The sequence below is a fragment of the Gracilinanus agilis genome, chromosome 4 (assembly GCF_016433145.1).
Source record: "Gracilinanus agilis isolate LMUSP501 chromosome 4, AgileGrace, whole genome shotgun sequence".
NCBI lineage: Eukaryota > Metazoa > Chordata > Mammalia > Didelphimorphia > Didelphidae > Gracilinanus > Gracilinanus agilis.
In genome coordinates, this window is record NC_058133.1 from 255,115,254 (window position 1) to 255,130,539 (window position 15,286).

The 15,286-nt window shown below is 36.2% G+C and overlaps 2 protein-coding genes across 3 annotated transcripts in view; one reads left to right on the plus strand and one right to left on the minus strand.

The window, feature by feature from the left end:
- The window catches only part of LOC123246342 (zinc finger protein 271-like), a 498,115-nt gene that overhangs the window by 293,277 nt on the left and 189,552 nt on the right, over positions 1-15,286 (minus strand).
- On the plus strand, positions 1,728-11,436 carry LOC123244912 (olfactory receptor 2B2-like). 2 transcript variants are annotated; one of them, XM_044673571.1, is made up of 2 exons: positions 1,728-2,636; positions 11,404-11,436. In XM_044673571.1, exons 1-2 carry the CDS (start codon positions 1,728-1,730, stop codon positions 11,434-11,436), a joined length of 942 nt encoding a protein of 313 aa, XP_044529506.1. The 2 variants fall into 2 exon arrangements, with proteins under 2 accessions (XP_044529506.1, XP_044529505.1); XM_044673570.1 differs by lacking the exon at positions 11,404-11,436 and having other exon boundaries at positions 1,728-2,672.

The following is a 15,286-nucleotide window of genomic DNA, read 5'->3' on the forward strand; positions in this document are numbered from 1 at the left end:
GCACATTTGTTTGAATGTTGACTCCATGTCAGACTGTAAACTGCTTGAGGTCAGGGACTACATTTTTCCCCTCCTTTTTTATGCTCAGTGTATAGTACTATTCCTAGTAGTACTTAATAAAATGTATTGATTAGTTTATTAAAAGGGGCATCTACAAGAGATGTTATTGAATTTACAAGACTTGGCAACAGATAGGTGGCGAGAAAGAGTGACACTAAGTTTCCAAGAATGACACTAAGTTTCCAGCCCTAATATCTGGGAAGATGATGACTTGACAGTAACACAGAAGTTTAGAAGAAAAAGCTGTAGGGAAAATGAGTTTTATTTTAGATATATTTAAGATGTTGATTAGGGATATCCAATTTGAGATTTTCACTAGGAGATTCAGAGGAAAAAATTAAGAGTGTACAAATAGATCTGGGAATCATTTATATAAAGTAATAATTGAATCCAAGGGAACTGATGAAGTGACCAGAAGAATTGATATAGGGAGAGAAGAAAAGAGGACTCAGGACAGAGACTTAAAGGGCAGTCATGGTTAGTAAGTATATTATTGATGCAGATCCAGAAAAGAGACCTGTTAATGAGTAAGTCGGGAAGGAAGAAAGCTTTACGAGAGGAGATCTTCATGAAAACCTACAGAAAAGAGTGTCATAAAAAATGTGATAGACAGTATGAAAGGCTTTAGAGCTCTAAAGAATAAGTATTGGGAAAAGTCCATTAGAATTGATCATTAGTGTCATTAAATAGAGCATTTCCACTTGAATGAAGCATTCACTATATTAGGCTGCCAAGCAGTTCAGGTCTAGACATATTCTGGTCATCCTGAATAGTTCTGGGAGGGATTTCTAAGATTCAGGAGGTTACAGGTCAGGAGAAATAGCTAGAACTATTTGGCTCTGAAGAGGTAAAATGAAGCACTAGATTTACTTCAAATTATTCAGATACAGTTATCTTGTGACATTTTTAATGGGAGCAAAATCAAAAGACTAACCCTTTATTTTTTATATCTCAGAATCATGTCAACTGCTGCAGAAGAGTTACAGAAACCCAAAGTCCATTGTCATAGGATATGAATTATCAACGGAATGCCAATCACCATGATGCCTTCAACAGCAACCATTGGATCCATAGGATCCAGTCTGTGTCTCTCTTACTCGATAACTGATTCACCTGCTTCCTTCAGACCATGTCTATCATCTATATAAACTATGCTTATATAGTATAGTATATAAACTATGCTTGGGTATCTTATCTCCTTTATTTTACCCAGAATCTCCCTTGGCTTAACTCATGCCTTGTTTTCCCCTCATTCTTGATGTTAGTGGGAAGAAATGGATAGGGGAGCATTTCAGTTTCACATTAAATAAATGAAATTTCAGGAAGTATAAGTAGCTAACCTGATGTCATGTACCAAATGACTAACAAAGCAGGCTTAAGCCGAGGTCTCCCAAGTACTCCTCTAATATTCCATGGCCAGGTCTTTGTCTTCTCTTCCCAAGGATCACTCTGCAATATAGCAATAAATTTCCACTCATTATTTCACGACATGCAGTATACAAGAAGAAGCAAAATTATAAGCATACTGAAATGACATCTGTAGTTGGGATTTGTCTTTAGAGCCTTATTGTTTCACTTTTCTCAGTGCCTTTCCCCCATGATAATCATCCATTTCTAACAAGAATTTCTTCTGGATTTCAACCAGAAGGATATTTTAAAGTGCCAAAATGTGGACCAGCAACCAGAGCTCCTTGGAAGGCTTTGTTCTCCTGGGTTTTTCTGATCGCCCTTGGCTAGAGAAACCACTATTTGGAATCTTTCTAGTGGCTTATATATTTGCCCTTTTTGGCAACATCTCCATAATCCTTGTCTCTCGCCTAGACCCACAGCTTGACAGCCCAATGTACTTCTTTGTCTCCAACCTTTCCTTATTGGATCTCTGCTATACTACCAGCACTGTCCCACAGATGCTTGTTAACCTCTGGGGCCCAGAGAAAACCATAAGCTATGGTGGTTGTATTGCTCAGCTCTATATTTTCTTGGCCTTAGGTTCAACTGAATGTATTCTATTGGCCATTATGGCCTTTGACCGTTATGCTGCCATTTGCAAACCCCTCCACTACCCGGTCATCATGAATCAGAGACGTTGTGTACACATGGCAGCTGGGACATGGTTTAGTGGTTTTGCTAATTCCCTGGTCCAGTCAACACTCACCGTGGTAGCTCCAAGATGTGGCAGGAAAATTGTGGACCACTTCTTCTGTGAGGTGCCTGCCCTGCTAAAATTAGCCTGCATCGACACCCATGTAAATGAGGCTGAACTCAATGTACTTGGCGCCCTACTTCTCTTGGTGCCCCTTGCTCTTATTCTGGGTACCTATGGCTTCATTGCACAAGCAGTGATGAAAATCCGTTCAGCTGAGAGCCGCTGGAAGGCCTTTAATACTTGTGCCTCCCACCTACTCGTAGTTTCCATGTTCTACTTCACAGCCATTAGTATGTATGTCCAGCCCCCCTCTAGCTACTCCCATGACCGGGGTAAGGTGATGGCCCTCTTCTATGGGATTGTCACCCCTACCCTCAACCCTTTCATTTATACTTTGAGGAACAAGGATGTCAAGGCTGCCCTACGGAGGGCACTGACCAAGGAGTTTTGGATCAAGGCAAGGTAAATAAAAGGAGGAGAATTTAAGGGCAGTATTGAATATTTTTGCCTACTAAGGTATATGTGTGGAGCTGAGGGATAAGAGATAGGATCTCAAATGATAACAACCATAGAAAAGGATAAAAGGAAATCATTCTTGGGAGTATATATGTGTATATAACTTTGGGAAGCAGATTTTGCTCATTATTTAATGTCAATAAAAATATGTCAATATGGTTTTATGCCTTTAGGTTTGTTTATAAGTACTATTTCCATTCATTTTCTCCCATTCTAACACTAGACCCAAGTATCCTAAGGGAATTTAACCTGATTCATTTATTACAAATAGGCCACTAGGTGGCATGGGGGAGAGAATGCTCTTGATAAAGTCAGGAAATTCTGAGTCTTAAGCCTGACTGTGTGATCCTATGCAAATCTTCATCTGTAAAATGGAGATAATAGTAGCACCTATTTCATAGGATTGTTTTGAGGATAAAATGTAATAATATATGTAAGGAGATTTGTGAGCTTTAAAGTGATGAATATAATCATTATAATAACTAGAATTATTATAGGGCAGCTATAGGATAGGGTGCCAGACCTGGAGACAGGAGGACTCCTCTTCCTGAATTCAAAACCATTCTCAGACACTTACTAGTTGTATGACCCTGGGCAAGTCACTTAACCTTGTTTGCCTTAGTTTTCTCATCTGTAAAATGAGAGGGAGAAAGAAATGGCAAACCACTCAAAAATCTTTGCCAAGAAAACCCCAAACGAAGTCACAAAATGTCAGATACAACTGAAAAACTACTAAAAACAACAAGAATTATTATTGCGGTTGTTGTTATTATTATTGTTAAGCATATGCTATGTATAAGATACTGTCCTCTGACTGTCTTAGGCGCTGAGATATGAACATTCAACATTGATTCAATAGATATTTATAGAATACCTACATTATGCAAAACATTGAAAGAGATAACAAAGGTCAGAGAGTGTTTAATACATTAAGAGAAATAATGAATATAGAGAGAATGATAAGTCAGAATAGAACTTAGTGAGTGAACATTGTATGTACTAAGTTCTATGATAATTCTGTAGAATAAAAGATACCAAACTTGGAGGATAAGGGACAACCTCATGGACAGGTGGAGTCAAAGATCTATGGTAAGAAAGGAGGCCAGAGGACACATGATACAACCTCTTCATTTTAGAGATGAGGAAACCAAGGCTTAAGGGAAGTTAAGTTTTTTGGAGGGGTGTTGTTTTTGGTTTGGTTTGGTTTGGTTTTGGTAGGACTTCCTTTATTGTAATATTTGTTTTATTGTGATGGTCTGGAACTGGACCTGAAATATCTCTGAGGTATTCCTGTGTGCTTTTTCCCACTTCTTAATTTTTCTTTTTTTTTTAATTCCAAATTTTATAAAACCAACATACACAAAGAAAAAAAAGACTGTACATAAATGAAATCACAAATCTCTTAAATGTTTAACTTGCTTTTCTTCATAACCTCAGAATAAATCCCACACAAAACTTTCAAAATTTTCCTGCTTCTCTGTATTTCCTTCTGGACATTCCATTCTCTTATTTTTTCATTAATTTAGTCATAGAATTTTTCCACGTGTCCCAGCTCCTCTCCAAACTCCCCATATCACATGAGAGATCATCTGAGAGACAAATTAAGTCTTTCAAGTTTTCACCTTGCAGTTCACTCTCTGGAGGTAACATTCACAATTTATTCTTCCAGAATTAATTCTGTAGCTGTGTATAACATTTTCTTGGTTCTATTCATTTCACTGCTCATTTCCCCATGTAGTTCTTTCCAAATTTTTTAAAATTAGCTTGCACATCATTTTTATGGTGCAGTAGTATTCCATCACAATCATATAACACAATTTCTTTAGTTATTCCCCAAATGATGGGCCCAGGGAAGTTAAGTGACTTGCACAAGGTCATATAAAAGGTAAGAAGCACAGGCATACATGATTTGAACCCAAGTCCTCTATCTCCAGAGCCAGCACTTTGTTCCATCATTCCATGCTGAGGTCTTATTTGAAAATTGAAGAATGGTTAGGATTTCACACTAAAAGGACTAGTTAGTCAACTGGGGCAACTTTTTTTTATTTTTAAAAATTTCTCCTATTTGTGAAAATGCACTGAAATTTAAAATTCCAAGAAGAGATGATCATTTTACTTTATAAATGAGCAAATCAAATATGAAAGATGCTGGAATGGTAAAAAAAATTTGATTTGACAATGGGCTGGATATGTAGTATGAGTAAAAGTGAAGCATCAAGGAGGATATCTCTCCTGCTCCATGCTGATTCTTCTCCACCTCAGTGCTACTCCTAAAGTTTATAATCTAAGTCATTAACTAAATTTTTCTCTTTTGTTATATGTTTCAAAGAATCTGGAATGATTTTGATATATGGATGAGAGACATTCTATTGGAAGAAAGCCTTTAAGGTGGCATTGTGCTTTGAATTAAATGCTTGTTTGTAATCAACAAATAAGCAAAATGTGGTTTGTAAAATGAGATGTCTCTCTGACAAGGGGAAGAAAAGACTCCAGAGGGAAATTTAGGTGAAGTAAAAACAAAAGATATCAATAAAATGTTATCTAAAAGAAACAGCAAACAGAGTGAAATATTGAATAATTTACATCATTCAGTTATTTGTATAGTATCAAGTATTTGCTCAATTGTGTAAGATAACTTGTGAAGACATATTTTCCCTAATGTTCTCATTCTGAATATCATAAATTCATGTGTAGAAGACTCAAAAAAATTTCATGTAGATGAGAAAGTAGGTGCATAGGTTCTGGCTGCTATCTCTGAGTTATCTCACTTGGGTATTAATAAAAACTGAGATTTTTCCCCCTTCCCTAACTTTAGTATTTTCCTTTCCTTTGGAGATCTTATGAGTTAATAGCTCAATAGATTTATACTCGTGTTTCTTCCAATATAAATCTCTTCTTTGTGCATCTGGTCAAATCTGGTTATCTGGTTCCCTGTCTTTGTTGTCTTTAGAGCGATTTCTCCTTCCTCTACAAACAAATCCAAGACTGTTAAGAGTGGAGACTCTATGGACTTGGTGATGAAATGCTATATATTCACTGTCAAAAGATTCTATAACAAATCATTAAGTGCCAAATTTCAGTCAGATGTTAAGGGCTTAGTCTTAAAGACATAATGAATTGACTAATTTTTCTAATCTTCAAAAGTCATGTTTTGGCATGACGGAAACAAGGACCCTGAGTTATAGAACCTCAGAAAAAAAAAGGACACAAAATGACCCATGTTCCCTCTTTGTCCTAGTTCTAGCTGTTGGTAGTTGCTAGGTTCTAGCAAACAGTTTCATTTTCCAAACCATATTTTGGTTACTTCTGCAGGAAAAAATTAGTGAAATAATGTAATAACCTATTACAGTACAAACAAAATATTCTCTGAGTCTCATATTATAATATGAAACCCAAGAACAGGAAAATCAATCAAGGTCTACAAAAGCATAGGTGTTTGTATAGGATATGTGAAGTGGGACAGAAGAAAAGAATTGAGAATCTTTACACTTATAAATAGAAAGAGTACAGGAAAACCCAGAGAAGTGAATGGGAAAGAAGTCAGGCTAGAGTTAGATGGAATTATGTGAATGTTTAGCCTGTTAAATTTGAATTTGCCAGATACTTAGAACTAAAGAAAAATGGTGAAAGTTAACAAAGAATAAAACTAACAAAATAGATCATAATAACTGATAATAACTGAAAGGAATTGCACAATTCTGCCAAAGAGAGACAGTACACATATATGACAGTAGCCAACATCAGAGAGGAAAATTTCACATTCATTTTCACAATGCAAAATTCATGTCTATACTACGAACTGACAATGTGTGATGTCTAAAAAATATCATATGAATAAAATAAAGACATGCAAAAAAGTTTATGTTCACCAAAATCCTGGAACTTGCTGAACCACTTCTGCAATTTTTCTGAAAAAGAAGGATTCTCTTGTGAGTAATTAACAAAAGCACACTCCCTTTTGAAATGTGTGTGAGTTAAGAGCCATAAAAGCTTGGAAAGAATGATCAGAATTATAGACATACTGGCCTGGAAGTTAATTCCCAGTCTCTTCTCCTAATACCTTTCAAGTGATAACAAGTTTATCCTCACCAAAGGTATAACAAAATACAAAATGATTTGTTAAGTTTGTGACTAAGGATCCCCCCTACATGATTCCTAGCAGCACTTTGTGATCCATTCTTTATCCTCCTTGGATCTTATTGTAGATGATGAAAGGAGTCCCCAAAATTCTCTCTAGTCCATTATGAGATGTCAATGTCTTTTTTTCTGCTTCCTTGTCAGGTGTGGTTAATCCCTAGACACTACCAAATATATATAGGCAATACCTTGAGGAAGTCCTGAATGGTCCATTCTTGATTTTTTTTTTAATTCTAGGACTACATAATGGAACATGGAGTTCAGTTTCTGGGACAACTTCATTTGTTTAAGGGATAGCATTGAAATGGTGAAAAGATCAAAGGATTTAGAGTTAAAAGGCACCATAAGATGATCTTGGGAATATTCTTATTTTGTGAATTAGAGAAGACTTAATCAAGTGTTGTAATCTCAGTGTAAAAACATGTATAGAGCATCCACAAGTACACACAGAGTTTGTGGGATCAATGGGCACAGAATACAATGGCACTGAGGCATACATTTAGGTACAAATGTGATCATGGGGACTCACACTTGTGATACTGCAAATCACCGAGGCCCTCTTTTTTCTTTGTGATATCTTATTGAAGGTCCCCCATCACACCCCACTGGAACACATCTCTGCTTGGCAAATTGCTCAGGTGGACTCCCAGGACCTGCTCCTCTCTACAGCTCTAGCCTTGATTTCCAAAGATCATTCTCTCTGTGTCTGTCTCTGTCTCTGTCTCTCTGTCTGTGTCTGTGTCTGTCTGTCTGTCTGTCTGTCTGTCTGTCTGTCTGTCTGTCTGTCTGTCTCTCTCTCTCTCTCATCTATAACTAGCTTTCTACCCTACTTCAAAGAATCACATCTCTTTGATGCTGCTTCTGGGCTAGAGTGACTTATTTTCTTCATTTGTGTCCCTCTGGGACTCAAACTTTTTGAACTTCTGGATGAAGTGCTTCTTTCTAGGTAAATAACTCCACCACTCAACACAACAGCCATCTGGAGTAAGGAAGAGAAGAGAAATCCTTTCCTGTCACACCTTTCAGGGGTTTCCTCCACAACCACTAGTCTGAACTCATCCAATTCTCCCTAAGGCTTAACCATTAAAAACCTCCTGAAGCATTTTTGCCCAATAAACATCCTTGACCTTTCTGATTCATTCAGTGAAAGGTGATCATTCTTTATAACGGATACACGGAATTCTAACAGCTTGATATATTAATAGCTCATTGTGTGTGGTTACATCAATTTACCTGGGGAGGGGAGAATTAAATTCCCTTTTATACTTGAAAATAGAAAAAAAAATTGTTCTGCTATAACACACATTTTGAAAATAAGAATTTGTTCCAACATAATTGATATATTAGAGAACAATATGAACATACATATTTGCGTTTATGTATGATTTCATAGAGATGATAATCATTAAATTTACTCTGTCTTGGACTTCACAAAATAGTTTTTTTCTTTTTTTTGTAAATAATTTGTGGATTCTTTTGACTGATAGTTTGTTATCTGTGTCCAGAAGTTCTTTACTGTATTAATTTTTGCATTCTGGTGTTCAGGTTTTATCACTTTTTTTTTATTCTGGGAGACCTGTAATTTTTAACTTTTCTCTTGAAAATCCTAAAAAATAGAATTCCATAACACCATTAGTCAAAAATAAATATTAGAACAAAATAAAAAGATAAAAAAGAATATATATATATATGTAAAGAATCTACTATTTTAAAATTTTGACCTGAAAAATAGATCTGGAGGAGGTCATTTCAGATCACTAAACCAATATAAATGCTTACTATGAAACAAGCATCACATTAAAGGCAAAAACAGTCACTGTTATCAAGGATTTACATTTTAACAATGGAAACAAAATGTAAAATAATTCCATTGTGTCTAGGGCAACTGAGGAAGGCTTCCTGCTGAAAGTAGTGGAATTTAAATTGAGTCTGGAAGGAAGCTAGGGATCTTAAAAGATTGAAGGTGAGATTTAAGAGCATAGACATGACAGATTACAAAGGAAAATGAATGAAAATGAGAGATAAAATGTGAGGAATATTCTACATAATAAGTATGAGGAACATTAAGTATTACAGTATTAATGGACAGTAGAATATATAGAGAAAAGTAGCATGAAGGATGACTGGAAAGGTTAGGAAGGTAGAGCTTTAAATGGTAAACAAAAAGGACTTATATTTTATTCTAGAGTTAATAGGGAGCCCCTGAAGTTTATCAGGTAGAGTAGTAATATGGTTAGAACTGCATTTTAAGACAATCACTTGGACAGCTAAATAGAGGATAGATTAGAGTGTGGAGAGCTGAGGCAAGAAGAATGTAACAATGTTTAAGTAATAATTTATCAATCATGAGACTCTGAAAATCATAAACAAACTAAACATCTGAATATTCCAAAGAAATAAAATAAAGAAAAGTTTCCTGCTTTGACCTATTAGAATGAAATGACCAAGGAAAACTAGAAAGAATCTACTGATCATATCCCAAAAGAAAATTCAAACTGAAAACACCAAGACATATCTTACCTAAAAAATAGATTTTCCCAGTTTAAATGTTGTACCCAAATTTTAATACCTAACCCAGGTTCATGGCCGAAGGAAGAATCACACTGACAATGCAATATGCAAGAAGAGGCTCATTCTTTACTAGCAATAATAGCTAGGGTCGCTAGGCAGGGAGGCATGCCTGAACGACCCCTTGGAATTCTCAGCCAAGAGTTTATATAGAAATGTTTGGGGAAGGGGGTTGGTACATACATAACTATCAAGGTAGTATCAGGGACAGGTGGTCAGGAAGCATCTGGGGAGGGGGGTTTCAGGGTCAGGGGTCAGGAAGCATTTGGCAAACATACATTAAGTAGGCAAATATTGCTAAGCAGGCAAATATAGACAAACTTTCCTCAAGAAAGTTAATATCCATCAGATAAGATAGCTTCAGTTTTAGGTTTATGATAGGGGGAGATAAGGAAGACTGTACTGGGAAACATTGGGGGCTAGGGGTAGCTTGTCCAGGCCAGAAATAGTTCAGTAGACTGCCAGACTGATTTTTAAATCCAACAAAAAAACTGTAAGCAGTCAGAAAGAGTTCAACTAATAAGGGGCTATAGTCAGAATTATAAGACAACTATTTTAAATTATATAAAATCTGAGGAAATTATATTACAAAAAGGAAAAGATAAAGTCTTACAATCAAAAATAGTATATATTTTAAAACTAATGAAAGGGAAAAAAATAATCCTAATGAAAAGGCTAAAAAGAAACTTTAAAATGCAAATAAAAGAGTCAAGGAAAACTTAGAAAGATAAATACATTTGAGTAAGCACAAGAGGACCTACCAGGCATAAGGACAGATAAATGGCACAGTGGATAGAGTACTGGGCCTCGTCAGGAAGACTCCTCTTCCCAAGATTAAATCTGCCCTCAGACATTAACTGTGTGGTCTTAGCATATCACTTAACCCCATTTTCCTCGGTTTCCTCACCTGTAAAATGAGTTGAAAAAGGAAATGGCTATATTTGCAAAAATGTGCTGTTGCTTTTAGCAAAAGCATGGCGAGCAAGGTCACTTTCCTTTTTTTAAGAAATTGCCCGAAAAAGCTGAGCAAGATGGCCAAAAAGCAGGCATGACTATCGTTCCTGAGAGGCTATCTGGAAAATTGAGAATTCTTAATCCAAACTTCGTAAGGTTGCCATCAATGTTACTATTAAAAATGATAAAGATTGATATAATAATAGAAATTAGTATTTTAATTAAAGCCATGCTGATAGAGATAAAATCATTACACCGCGTGCCTGTGTTATGATTAAAAATGATGATGACTGATATAATAATATAAATTAGTATTTTAATTAAAGCCATGGCCATGCTGGTAAAATCATTAGACCACGCGCCAGTAAGAATTCAAAACTCCTGCCTCAGGCATTTTACCTTTCGTATCGCCCGCCTCCGGGTAGCTAAAGAGGGCTTACTTTCGATTCTCCTCCCATTTAAACTGTCCTCTGTGTAGTGAAGCAGGAATTCCCATGCCCAAAGAACCAGAACCGGAAACCCATTGGACCATGGGAAATGTAGTTTGATAGTTCCCATGTGTCCACAGAAAATATATATATACATATATATACTTTTAAATGGCATTTCCCAAATTTCAATTAACATTTCCCCCTGAGGTCAGGCAAAAAAAAAAGTTGGTCTTTTTTCTTCACTGGACCTGTAAACATAGACAACTTCTAAAATTTTAGGAATTTGGGGGATAAAAGAAATAGATAAACAAATGGATAAAACTAGCCACATTGACAATAAGCTAATTTGGGGGCAGTCCCCTATTGGTATATTAGTGTACAATTAAAACAATATATACAACTCAATTTCCACTCCCCATAGTTCAATCAACTGCACTCCAAAGTTCAAATTTGGTCTTCATGGTACAGTGAAGACTTTTCAGGCATCTTCATGGTGTCTTCACCAAATAGGTTCATAGTCTGGATTCTGGGGAGATGGCAAGATCCTTATCCTGAAATTATTCTCAAAAGAATTTAAACTTTACATTATAGATTATAAAACATATATTTTCTTCTAAGAATTAACATTTCCCCCTGAAATTACTCCTAAAAGAGTTAAATATACATATATTTTGACATTATCGAAAATTTTAAAAAAACTTAACATATATCCCCCTGAGGTAAATTCTAAACACACCTTCTTTTCTTAAAAAAGGGTACCTCAGGTCAGCTAAGGATGAGTGGCTGAGTCCCGGGGGTTGTATGAAATCAATTGGCAAAATAAAAAGAATAAAATTCAAGAAAAAGAAAAAATTAACTTGTTAATGAAATGTAAAATGTGTAAAAAATGTAGGGAAAATAAACTTAGACCTTTGAATCAAGGCCTAATTAAAGAGATTTAAGTAGTTTGCTATAACCCATTCAGGGCCAGGACTTAAGGAAAATGTCTCTCTCTGATCTGATTTACCATCAGCTTTTCAGGGAAATGAGCCAAATAAATAACCAATCTTAGGTGCTGGCCTAGGAATCCAAGTCAAGGGGACCCACGTCCTCCAAAGTTTTAGAAAAGACTGGGACTTCAGGACTCAAACCCCAATTTCCAAGCCCTAAAGTATTGGCATAGAACTCCTGCAATCTACACAGATTTTTTAGTCAAGTCTCTGACCATGTGCTTTCTAGCACTATTAAACGGCTTTTATATTCCCTTCTGGAATCAGAGAGGCATTTAAATCACAGTCCTATAGGCTCAGGTATTTGCATTAAGCTTATGTCACTGTAGAATCAGAAAAAGGATAAATAATGATTATATATGTACTTCCAGTACAAGATGAGAAAAAGGAAAAATCAATTGCTCTAATTAAAAAAATGTTTTTAAAAATCAAAAAATATATATATATAGCTTAGAACTAGAAGGGTTATGTTACCCAAAAATGAGATTTTCATTCTGTGAGTGTAAATGGATCTTACAAATAGCAGATTCACAATGTACATTCAAATAGAGTACCATTATTTCCAATAGCACATTTTAAAACAATAAACAATGATGTTTAAAAATCATATACTTGTTACAACTTGTAAACCTTGGCTAAGAGTTTCTCAACAAATTCTGTTATTGTTTCCATAGCAAAATCTGATATTTAAAAAAATCTTCTGGTCTAAATTAAGAATATACAGGAGCTCCTTGGCTTCCTGTTTTAAAAAAAATCCTGGGTAGGAAATGCTTCTACCAATTTAAGGCAATAATGTCTCTTATAATAAAATATATAAAAGCTTTATCCTTTAAGACAACAATTCTTAAGGATTTAAAGTAAAAGTTAAAAAGACCTCTTGTAAAATTACAAGTTAATTCTCAAGGCATGGAAACTTTCAAGGTTCTTTACAATTACCAAGACAGAATAAATTTTAAAAGACATGTGCTCTATAAATCCAGTAGTATCAGATCAACAAGTTGGTCAAAACTTCTTACCAGTTCTAACAGATTTTTCTCATTATTTGGGAGTTACAATAAAATCATAACAGAATTAATCTAGCATCCACAAACTTCATTAACTTAAAATGATTCAGTGCAACAGGAAAATCAACAAAATAAGCAAGATTAATTTACAAAACTAATTAGCAAAATGCAGTAAGATACAGTCTTTTTAAAACAGAAATAAAACACATTCAGTTCCGAGGTTTAAAAGATTGAGTTCTGCTGAGTTTAAGGGGTTATTTTTTTAAAGTTCAAAGTTCTGAGCAGGTATGGGGGTGAATAGGCCATGCGCCCGAATGAAGAGTAATCCCTAGTTCAAGGTTCATACACTAGGTCCACGTGTGTGGGCTCAGGGCTAGAGAAAAGCTTAGGTCAGTTTTGTAGGAAATACCCACGTGAAGAGCTTGGGGGGATGGGGGGTGCCTAAATTAGGTCTTTAGAGAAACACATGGAGGGCTAGAAATAGGGAGAAAGGGGAATATACTTCCCAAATTCTTTAGCAGTAGAGCTGAAGCTGAACAGCAGCATTCAGCAAGTCAGGGCGGGGGTCACTTCTCAGAAATCTCAGGATTCCAGATTCACAGAAATGGAGTCAGGAAAAGCGGTGGAGATCACAGGCACTGGGCACTGGCAGGAAGCGAGGTGCGGCAGGAAGCGGCAGGAATGGAGATCAGGTCAGGAGTCAGGAGATCAGCAGTGAGATGGTACTGGCTGGGCACCGGCGTTTTTGTGTCTGCAAGGGCCACCAGGCCGGGGCATTGAGCAAAATAATTCTCAGCCCAGCAGCAATTAAAGGCATTGTCTCTCTTCCCCGTAAAGCAGCCTCTAGGCTGGGGAAAATCAGGAGAGGACTGGGTGAGGAAAAAGATCGCTGCTGAGACTCTGGGTCCCAGAGCCGCACGGCTTCTTCTTAGACTATCTAGAAAATTGAGAGTTCGAATTTCAACCTTCTGCTTTGCCAAATTGTTACGATTAAAAATGATGATGACTGATATAATAATATAAATTAGTATTTTAATTAAAGCCATGGCCATGCTGGTAAAATCATTAGACCACGCGCCAGTAAGAATTCAAAACTCCTGCCTCAGGCATTTTACCTTTCGTATCGCCCGCCTCCGGGTAGCTAAAGAGGGCTTACTTTTGATTCTCCTCCCATTTAAACTGTCCTCTGTGTAGTGACGCAGGCATTCCCATGCCCAAAGAACCGGAACCAGAAACCCGTTGGACCATGGGAAATGTAGTTTGATAGTTCCCATGTGTCCACAGAAAATATATATATATACTTTTAAATGGCATTTCCCAAATTTCAATTAACACCTGTAAGTATTCAAACTCCTGCCTTAGGTATTTTTACCTTTCATACATCCGTGCTCAGGTAGCTAAAGAGACCAGTTCAAAGTCACTTCCCCCTATTTAAAGCTGTCCCTCACGTTGAATATGTAATCCAAAACAGGAAACCCGTTGGACCATGGGAAATGTAGTTTTTAAGGTCCCCACGTGTCCATAGAAAATATATATATACTTATAAATGGCATTTCCCAAATTTCAATTAACAGGGGTATCTTAAAAAAAACTTAAAGTTCCCAGCTGTGTGACCCTGGGCAAGTCACTTGACCCCCATTGCCCACCCTTACCACTCTTCCACCTATAAGACAATACACCGAAATTAAGGGTTTATAAAAAAAAAGAATTTAAAGAACAATAAGAGGGGAATAAGAAGGGAAGGGGGAGAAAGGCAAGAACAATAAGGGAGGGGATTAGGAGAACTGATATAAAAAAACACTTGTTTAGAAGGAAATAGTGAAAGAAGAAAGGGCAGGACAAGGAGAGAGAATGTCAGGGAATAGACAGTTGATAATTATAACTCTGAATGTGAATGGGATGAATTCATCCATAAAATGGAAGCAAAAAGCAGAGTGGATTAGAAACCAAAATCCTACCACATGTTGTCTACAAGAACACACATGAGGCAGGCAGATACATAGAGTAAAAATAAAAGGCTGGAGCAAAATCTACTTGACTGCAAATGATAAAAAGAAAGCACGAGTTGTAATCATGATTTCTGAAAAAGCCAAAGTAAAAAAAGATGTGGTTAAAAGAAATAGAGAAGGTAATTATATCCTAATAAAAGGCAGTATAAACAATGAAGAAATAGAAATACTCAACATGTAAGAACCATATGGTATAGCATCTAAATTTCTAAAGGAGAAACTGGCAGAGCTCAAAGAGGAAATAGATACTAAAACTATACTAGTAGGACACTTGAAACATCCCCTATCAGATCTAGATAAATCAAACCAAAAAAATATATGAGAAATAGATAAGAGAGGTGAATGAAATCCTAGAAAAATTAGAGTTAATAGATATATAGAGAAAAATAAATAGGGACAAAAAGGAATACACCTTCTTTTCAGCGGCACATGGAACATTCACAAAAATTGACCATGTACAAGGGCATAGAAA